The sequence below is a fragment of the Gopherus flavomarginatus genome, chromosome 16, assembly GCF_025201925.1.
Source record: "Gopherus flavomarginatus isolate rGopFla2 chromosome 16, rGopFla2.mat.asm, whole genome shotgun sequence".
In the NCBI taxonomy this organism is placed as follows: Eukaryota; Metazoa; Chordata; order Testudines; family Testudinidae; genus Gopherus; species Gopherus flavomarginatus.
Genome location: NC_066632.1, coordinates 308261 through 318728, shown reverse-complemented (window position 1 = coordinate 318728; position 10468 = coordinate 308261). Strand labels below are relative to the sequence as shown.

The following is a 10468-nucleotide window of genomic DNA, read 5'->3' as shown; positions in this document are numbered from 1 at the left end:
TCCCATTTAGAGGGCAGTTGTACTGATTATCCTATCCTAAGAGTCCCTACTGTGTTAGTTTGATAAGTCACTTCATCTTTTGGCCTCAGTTTCTCTCTAGGGGGATAATGATACTTTCTCTTTAAAAAGGCAGTTTACCTTTTGTAAAGTTTAAGCACAATATAAGACAGCAATGCAGTCATTTCTGGAGGGCTAAGTCAAATGTTTTAAATGGTATTTAATGTGTATACACAAATACGATTGTCAATTTTGGTTAGACATTCCTGGAGGTTTCATCACATGCCAGTTTTTAATTCCTGCAGATTCTAGGACAATGCTGTAGGGTTGGCAACCCTTTAAGTTATATAACCCCAAAACAGCAAAGAGCTCCAATACAACTGGAGATAGGGTGCAGAATGGCAGTGTAAAATATATTAGCTTTTTCCTTAACAGGACAGGCTCTGTGTCACATGATTTATCCAATTTGTCCATGTATAAGTTTCCAAATTAAAAAACTAGGTACTATAATAAGATGTGTTTATTATCCAGATGTATGTATCTCCTAAAAGAAACACTGATAAATTTATTAATTTGATTTTCCCAACTGATTTTTAGAAGCCTTCATTAGTCCCCTACACATTCTTTGCTATTTTTCATATTACCCTCTGTAAATTGGCAGCCTTATTTATACACACTTTTTAAGCCCACAGATCTGGGGCAATATTGCTCACAGAAAGTTAAATATTCGTACTGTATGATATATATTAATTAGAAACTACCCCTTATTAGCAGAAGCAACTCTCTGAAACATCATACAATCACCTACTATCCAAATTCACAGTGGTCTAAACCTGTTTAGCTTTTAGAAGTCAGTAAGAGAGGCAAGGGTCCTCTCAGCACCTGTTGTAGGATCACTTGGATTCTACACAATTCAAAAGAACACAGGGAGACAAACATGTCTTCTATTTACTAGTGTGTATGTAATGGCAGAACTGGACCAATTGTTTTGGTACTAAGAAAAGCTAGACAGTACCATGACCCTTCCTCTCAGCATGTTGTTAGTGTCACACACTAACCTCTATATTCACCAATGTTATATGATTATTATATGTTTTGTATGAAGTATGCCATGTGAGGTATCATTTGAAAAGTCATAACCTGTTAAACATTACTGTCCTGTTAAAATGTGGGTATCATTGTATATGGAGTTCTGATTTTGCCATATGCTTGTTACTGAAACCTGTGGGTCTGGGAAAGACCCACAGACTAGCCCCTCAGACGTAACAAAAACAGTAAACAAAAGCCATACATGTGAAGCCTCAGGTGCACAAGAGCTGTGAGTAATACATTTGCAATCCACCTGACAGACACTATGAATTCATTGTCTGCACCGCAAAAGAGTGTATAAATAAGGGACAGTGACATCAGCACAGGGCCTCTCCTTCCCCATTCTGTACTCAAGGAAGCAAGGATTGTCTGGAAGGCAAAAAGATTCAGTGAACTATGAGGGAGGGGCATGGTCCCGACAGGAAGACTGTCCAGTTAGCATGGACGGCTGAAAGATTTGGGTAAGAAATCCTTTTGCTTTCAAAACGTATTTAGCATGAAAAAGTGTATGAATAGGAATTAGCTTGCAATTTTGTCTTTTATTTCTTTTGTAATCAATTCTGTTTTTCTATGCCTCTATCACTGAAATCTATCTTTTTATAGTTAATACATTTGTTTTAATATTTTACCTAAAACAGTGTGGTTGATTGAAGTGATTGGGAAATCTCTTTCTAGGTTAAAATGACAAACTTTATGAGCTTGTATTGCTCAGTAACCAAATAGTATAAGATGGTACATTTCTGGGGTGCAAGGCTGTGACTTAGGGATATGCGGGTGTTGCCCATATATAATTCAAGAGTGGCTGGGCATAACACTCTGGTATAGGCCTAGGGAAGACTTGCATGCTAAAGGCTGGGGTGAGTGGGCAGAGTGGCAGCTCACACAGCAAAGCAGGGCATAGTGTACATCAGACTGGAGAATTAAGGGGGCACCACTGTCCTACGATCCAGATCGTACCTTGGCAGATGTAACAGGTCATTTTAGCAAATGCTGTTTTGAGTAATGGTGCATGGGTTGTTTTTGCATTCATATACAGTGAGATTTCTGCATTGTCAAAATGGCTGCACTAAGCTGCTACTAACCAGCAAGTCCATAAGGATAAGGGGAGGCTCATGAAAAGGCAGGAAGGAAAAAGGCTTTGGAAGTTTATTATCTTTGATAAAATTTCAACTGAAAATGAGGACTTTGTATTAACATTTTCATAAATGCACAAAATCTATTCACAGGGAAGTCTGAGTTTACACTAGACATTAAATTAGAACTACATGAAATGACACAAAAGATGGAAGTTCCTATTCAATAGCAAAGTCCAATTAAAAGTTTTGGTAAAGCAATGTTCTGTTCTGGTTAATTAGTTCAGAATGAATTTAAGTAAAGAAAAGAAAAGCTTGTTTTCCTATACAAAATTACAGTACAGAGAACGCGTACAATTACAATACAGGGGGTTTAATTGTTAATAACTATCAACTAGAACAGAAATTTCATAGTAAAAAAATCTTATGGAAATTAAAATAAGTCAACTTTAACTGGAAAATCTGAGACAAATGCCAAGTCTTAAAAGAGATACTTTCAGATTCTTACCATAAAATTGATATTTAAAAAATGAATTTGGTTAGGAAAATGAAGCAAGTTCTTTTAAAACAATTTCACATCCCAATGGGCAGAAGTAAAAAGAACTCAACTGTGTCATTCTGAGAGGTAGAGAGGTATCACTGTGATCACAATCTTCTATTGGTTCCAGGGTTTTTCTGAGGTAATTAGCTGTGTGTCAAGTTGTATAAACAATAGTATTGGCAAGAGAGCAACATTGACAAGTTACACTAATGACCTCTTTCCTCTCATCAATAGGTCCTAAAAACTTAATTAGACGCATCCGAATTAACACTTCCAGGGTCTCCAGCAGGTGAAGTAATTGATGAAGGGGTGGTAGCATCCTGCCAGCTGCCATTAGCCTGAACAGGGGAATAAATCTATTGTCATTAAATCCTTAAAATGTTACTTGCATCCAAAAGATAAAGCATTTTAGTTATCTTATTTCCACATTTCAATAGAACAGTTTTGTGCTTATGAAAGTGAGGAATTAAAAAATTAGAACAGGGCTCAGGGCAAACGTGCTACAAAAGCTCCTCCTACATATACCTCTTCTGTGCAAGTGTACCTCAATCACTTGCATCACACCAGCTGCTCTTCTATTCCAGATACAGACTGTAATATGCATGAATCTGAGACTAGGACATGACACACCAAAATCTCACTGGTGACCTATGCCTAGACTTTAACTGCATCTCTATAAATGAAAGATGGGTGCATTAACCTCTTTGCCACATCAGGCCCCTTCTCCCACCCCAGTAAAGAACATTCAAAGCACAATTTAAAACAAAAACAGGAGGATCTATAACATTTACAGGTCATTAGCTAACCTGAAACTGATATGAAGTTTGTTGTGCTTGTAAAGAAGTGTGTTTCAGACAGGAATTTCTCATAAACCAAGCAAAATGCTAGTGCTAGGCTGAGTGGGGTATCAGCATGCCATTTCCTTTATAGCTAGGGTGACCACATAGCAACAGTGAAAAAACGCGACAGGGGATGGGGGGTAATAGATGCCTATATAAGTTCCCAAAACAGGACTGTCCCTTTAAAAATGGGACATCTGGTCAGCCTATTTATAGCCCACTGGGTATTTTTTAAAGCTTAGACCAGCGGTCCCCAAACTTTTGAGTGTCTCTCTCTCTCTCTCATACACACACACACACACCCCAGCGCTGGGAGCAAGATTGGGGGTGGGGTGGTGGAAGAGACAGAGGTAGAGGCAAGGGCCGGTGTCTGGGCCTGCGGCCAGGTATGGGTCCATCCCTAGCTCTGCCCCCAGCCTCATCCCCAGGCCAGGAACAGAGCCATAGGCTGGTATGGGCCCAGGATTGGAGCCACACTGAGGTTGGGGACAGAGCCAGGCACAGCACTGGGGATCAGGGATGCAGCTGGGTACAGGACCACAGCAGAGCTGGGGCCAGGGAAGAGCTGGATGGCACTTCCTTCCTGCCCCCATGGAGACTGGCCAGGCCCTACCACACCCCACCCAGACATCCCTCTACACTCCCATAAGGGGGCATTCCCCACCCTTTGCAGACCTCTGAGACAAGAGCCTTTCCACTGAAGTAACTCAAAGAGGCTAGCTAGCCCCTCTAGCTACACAGGCAATCATTTTGGGCATGGCTACACTTGTAAATATAGAATGCTGTGAGTTAAACCCATCTCCGGAGAGCACAGTAGGGAAAGTGCTGCAATCCGTCCACACTGACAGCTGCTTGCGCACTGGCGTGGCCAAGTTTGCAGCACTTGCAGTGGCATTGGGAGCACTGCATTATGGGCAGCTATCCCAGCATGCAAGTGACTGCAACGTGCTTTTCAAATGGGGGGGCGTGGGGTGCAGTGTGACAGGGAGTGTGTTGTGTGTATGGGGGGGGGGGAAGAGTGGGTTTGTGGGGGGCTGAGAGCATGTCAGCATGCTGTCTTGTAAATTCAGCCAGCAGACCTCCCGCTCCCCACCGCCCCCCCCCCCCACTCTCTCTCACACACACACACTCCACACTAATGGTTGTTTTGTCTTGGAACAGATAAGCAGCCAGCTGTCAGAAACGGAGCTTTCAAACAGCATATCCGCATTCTTACAGCAAGTTCAAAACAATGGCAAGAGTGGCCACTTGACTTAAAGGGATTACGGGATGTTTCCGGAGGCTGATCAGAGCACAGTAATGCAACACTCATCCACACTGGCACCGTGGTGCTCCAGTGGGGGCACAGCAAATGTTATTTGGGAGGGATAGCTCAGTGCTTTGAGCATTGGCCTACTAAACCCAGGGTTGTGAGTTCAATCCTTAAGGAGGCCATTTGGAGATTGGTCCTGCTTTGAGCAGGGGGTTTGGACTAGATGATCTCTTGAGGTCCCTTCCAACCCTAATAATCTATGATTCTATGATTCCACTTGCCAAGGTGGAGTACCAGCAGCACTGTAGCCACGGAGTTAGAGCGCTCTACATGCCTTGCCAGTGTGGATGAGTAGTGAGCTACTGCACCCGGGGCTGCTTTAAATGCACTTTAACTTGCAAATGTAGCTAAGCCCTTAGTGTCTGGGGATAGAGCAGGAATAGCAGAAGACCACTAGGTTCTGGAAATCACCTTTTTATAAATGAACAGTAATTTACAACTATGTTAAGACACAGGATGCGTGTGTAACATAAGAAATGCATTCTCTAATTCACGCTAAAAATTCACTTATCTACTGGAAGTGAAATCAAGCTCCTTACATCAATGCGCTGCGTCGTATACAAAGGATTCCCCACAATGGTGTCATATCTTCCTGTCTGGTGTATGACATGATGTAAGGAATCCATCTGTAACAAGACCACATATGGAATGGGATTAACAAGGGACATGATCTGATAAGAAATGAAGCAGTGTGGTTGTAACACAGCATTCTGATGCCTAGAGCATGTGATAAGGAAAGATGTAGAGGGACAAATAGTTTTAACTTGCACCTCTCAAGTGGTTTTCTTGTATGAAGGGAATTGCCTTCATGGTTCTCTTCTCTCTACAAAGGTGGGGATAACAGGTTTGTGTGTTTTTTTTTAAAGGCAAAAATATTTCTTAACAAAATTAAATGAAAAGTCTAAACCTATGGAGGTTTAAGGTAGACTCCCTGACTGCTGCTCATATTATCAGTTGGATTATCTGAGTAGCTCATTTAAATTAAAAATTAAAAAGCTTAAATATTAAAATATTGTTAACAGGTCAAGCTTTCCTTAAAAGTATGAAGCAAGACTCACTTTAAAATGATAAAATGTTGATATTTACAATGTAAATTAAGACGCAAAGCTTTTGATAGGGTCCCCCACAGTGTTGTTGCCAGCAAGTTAAAGTATGGATTGGATGAATGGACTACAAGGTGGATAGAAAGCTGGCTAGATTGTCGGGCTCAACGAGCAGTGATCAGCGGCTCAATCTCTCATTGGCAGCCGGTATCAAGTGGAGTGCCCCAAGGGTCGGTACTGGGGTCGGTTTAGTTCAATATCTTCACTAATGATCTGGATGATGGGATGGATTGCTCCCTCAGCAAGTCTGCGGATGACACTAAGATGGGGGGAGATGTAGATATGCTGGAGGGTAAGGATAAGGTCCAGAGTGACCTAGACAACTTGGAGGATTGGGCCAAAAGAAATCTGATGAGGTTCAACAAGGACAAGTGCAGAGTCCTACACTTAGGACGGAAGAATCCCATGCACCACTACAGGCTGGGGAGGGACCGACTGGCTAAGCGGCAGTTCTGCAGCAAAGGACCTTGGGATTACAGTGGATGAGAAGCTGGATACGAATCAACAGTCTGCCCTTGTTGTCAAGAAGGCTAATGGAATATTGGGCTGCATTAGTAGGAGCATTGCCAGCAGATTGAGGGAAGTGATTATTCTCCTCTATTCGGCACTGGTGAGGCCATGTCTGGAGTACTGCATCCAGTTTTGGGCCCCCCACTACAGAAAGGATGTGGACACATCGGAGAGAGTCCAGCAGAGGGCAACAAAAATTATTAGGGGTCTGGGGCAGATGACTTAAGAGGAGAGGCTGAGGGAACTGGACTTATTTTAGTCTGCAGAAAAGTGAGGGGGGATTTGATAGCAGCCTTCAACTACCTGAAGGGGGGGGGAGGGGTTCCAAAGAAGATGGAGCTAAGCTGTTCTCAGTGGTGGCAGATGACAGAACAAGGAGTAATGGTCTCAAATTGCAGTGTGGGAGATCAAGGTTGGATATTAGGAAAACTATTTCACTAGAAGAGTGATGAAGCACTGGAATGGGTTACCTAGGGAGGTGGTGGAATCTCCATCCTTAAGACGTTTTTAAGGTCCGGCATGGGATGCTTTAGTTGGTATTGGTCCTGCTTTGAGCAGGGGGTTGGACCAGATGACCTCCTGAGGTCTCTTCCAACTCTAATATGTGATTCTATGATATATGGGATCACTGTTAGAACAATTTAGGCCCCAAGTTTAGAGTTTATAAAGCCAAAGTTCAAGAAAAATAGGTCCTTGAAGGGTTCCCCGCAACCTCCAAATTCCACATTAAAAAACCCAACTTTGTTCAGCTTTAATCATTCCTTGAAATCTAACCAATAGAGCACTGTTCTAATACAGGAGAGCTAGGAAGTGGGGGGTGGGAATCACTACTTTATCTTTATTAAAGTATGAATACTGAATGTGCAAAACCAGTTATTTAATTTTACAAATTTGAATTTATTTGCATCCATTGGGTCCAGGAAAGAACAGTACCAAATGAGACATTTGCCTTGTTGACGAAGCTGTGTGCCAGTTCTCCCACACGCCTACCTGTGACTGCACATTGGCTCCCACTGGGGAGCTCTGATAAGAAGTCAGTGACTGCAAGTTTATAAATGAATCTCCAGAATTTGTCATCTTAAAAGAGCCAGAGGAACCTGAAAAAAGCAAGAATAAAATTTAGCCAAATGCAGAGAACTGTTTGGCTCTTTCTTCAAAAAGAGAAATATTATGTTCTCAAGTTTGAAGAAAAACTACAAAAAAAATAGATACATACAAAAAAGGCAACTTTCACACACTGCCAAAAGATACCCAGGGCAAGTATACGCCTTCAGAAAGTGACTAAAGGTTAAATAAGAGAAACAAACTGATACAAGTACTGTCTTTATTGGCAAAAGACAAGCCATCTGGGTCCATGATACACACTCTCCTGTTTGGTAAGTATTAAGGATATACAATTATAAAGAAGGCATGATACAGCGATTACTAAAACATAGGCTGCACTTGATTTTCAGAGGTACTTAGGCATCGAAAGATGTAGACAGGTGCCTGGTAGGATTTTCAGACACATCCAGGTACCAAACTTGCCACTGAAATCAATGGGAGTTCAGCATCAGGATCCTTGTGAAAATCCCAATAGGCCACTTATCTGCATCTTTAGTTACCTAAATACCTTTCACAATCTGGCCCCTAGTCTATAACCTAGAACTCAAATTAAGTAATTAAGTTAATAGGTGTTCAAAACAAAACTCCAATTAACATGAACAGAGATTAAAAGGCCAATCCTTGGGTCTGGCTAAGCAGCGTGCAAGACCCAAGTGTGGATGTAAGAGGTAGAAAGATGGTTTTATGCATGTTTCTAAGACTGAGCCTCAAATGCTTTCTGCACTCATCCCCAATGCAGAGCAGCCATGCCAACAGCAGCATTCCCCTAAGAATCATTCTGCTAGCGACGGCTTGCTGGCATGCAAGCCACCATGTCCCCTCCCCCATGGCTTCATGCCCCCTGGGAATTCCCTGTGGGCAGCTTCCAACAGAAGAAGAAAAAAAAAAGAGCACGCCAAGGATCTGGTCCCAAAGGTATAACACATTGATGGGAAGAATGAGACACACACCTGGGTCTATGAGATATAATCAGTGTTTAATTTGTGCCAGGGCTGAGCCCTAGCATCTTAAGGCTTGGCAGTTCATAGCTCTAGCACTTGTGGCCTTGCCGCATCAGTTATGAATGTAAAAAATAATAATTTTTACTTGAGCCCTGGCACCTCTTTCATTACATATTAGGCTCTGGATATAACCCTCCATAAAACAAACCTCTCAAGTCACATGATAGTGTGACAGCCCTACAAAGGGCATATTTCCATGTAAAGAGGTTTATTTTTAAACCACCAAATTAAACCTGTAACATTACAAAATGGATCTAGTTTTTCCACTCCTCTAGTCACTGTCTAAAAGATGGTGGTAACTCCCTGATGTAAAACACTTCTTCAGGTTTTTCCTTTGACAATCTTCAGTAAAGCCAAACTAATGTGCACTGCTGATGGGAAGTCTCACTGGTTTACTGAAATTACTCAAGTAAGCAAACAGAATATCCAAGGATAACGGATCACCATCTCACACATTTAACTTAGATTTGATTTATGAAATATTTTGTACTGTAATATCTTAGTAAGCCTTCTGAAGTAAGTAATAAATACTTAGTTCTTGGTTAATATCTGTTGGTAATATTACTCCTGGGGGATTCTGCACCACTGCACATGCGCAGAATTAATGTCCCCCGCAGAAAAATGCTTTCTGATGGGGAAGCAAAGGGAAGCCACAAGAGCGGTCATGTGACCCTTCCCAGCAGTATGTTTCAGGTGCCCAGGGCAGCCAGCAGAGAGGTAATTCACTGTTGGGCAAGGGGTGGGACTGGGAAAGACTCGGCTGGTGGCTCCTACTCTGTGCTGGGCTCAACTGCTAGTCCTGGCTGGGCTGGGAAGGGAAGAGGAAGTCCTCCCCCTGCATGGCATTCAGGGCCACATCAGACCCACCCCCAGATTTCTCCCCCAGCTGTAGGAAGCTCTGCAAACTCTCCCCCACCACCACACTTCCTGCACCCATCGCTCCTCAGCTGCAGGGGGAGGGTGTGACAAAGTGGGACTGTTCTTAATGTTTCCTCTAAATACTGTAGGGGTGCCTCAGTTTCCCCTATGCATTTCTTAAGTCTCTAGGTGGTGGGATAAAGGCCAGTGTGCATAAATGGCCGACACACTGTCTCCTGGCAACTAATGGCCGTGGGCCTTCCCCCCTGCAAGGTGATAGCTAAAGGTGTTGGAGAAAAAAGGAATCAGGTGACTTCCTGGCCCAGAAAAGGGACAAAGCCCAGAGGAGATGGGGCTGGAGGGGAAGTCAGTTTGGAGCTAACTGGGGACGAGGAGTGAAGTGCGGACGTGGGTGTCTGGCTCACTGCCCCCAGAATGGACCCTGCTGAGGGGTCCTGTTCTCTGTACCTACAAGCTCTGTTTAAGAGCGTGTCCCTGTCATCTAATAAACCTCTGTTTTACTGGCTGGCTGAGAGTCATGTCTGACTGCGAAGTGGGGGTGCAGGACCCTCTGGCTTCCCCAGGACCCCCAAGGGCAGACTCGCTGTGGGAAGTGCATGAAGGGGCAGAGGATGCTGAATGCTCCAAGGTCAGACCCAGGAAGGTGAACCCGTGTGAGCTTCTTGCCCTGGAGACAGTCTGCTCACAGAGAGGAGACTTCACCAGAGTCTTGACTGGCTTTGTAGGGCGCAGTTCCAGAGCATCACCCAGGGACTCTGTGACAGAGGGATTACTGTACAGGGAGCTGCTCCCACATCCGCCCAACCCCTGTGCATCCAGAGCCCCTCATATCCAGACACTCCCTCCGAGCCCCACTCCCCCTGCCTGTGAACCACCCCAAATGAGCCACCCACACCCAGATCCCCACCCTACCAAGCCCCAACCAGCTGCACCTGGATCCCCACCCCACTGAGCCCCACTCCCCCAACATCTGGACCCCCCCACTAAGCTCTCCACACTCAGACCCCCCCTGCTGAGCTG

General features: G+C 43.8%; 1 protein-coding gene across 1 annotated transcript in view; it reads right to left on the bottom strand.

The window, feature by feature from the left end:
• Window positions 1-2214: 2214 nt before the first annotated feature.
• Window positions 2215-10468, bottom strand: part of PBX4 (PBX homeobox 4) — a 28731-nt gene continuing 20477 nt past the window's right edge. Inside the window, exons 7-9 of the mRNA XM_050924779.1 lie at window positions 7455-7561; window positions 5391-5477; window positions 2215-3038 (exon numbers count right to left, since the gene is read on the bottom strand). Coding sequence (XP_050780736.1) covers window positions 2946-3038; window positions 5391-5477; window positions 7455-7561 — 287 coding nt within the window. The 3' untranslated portion in view covers window positions 2215-2945. The remainder of the gene's footprint in view (window positions 3039-5390; window positions 5478-7454; window positions 7562-10468) is intronic.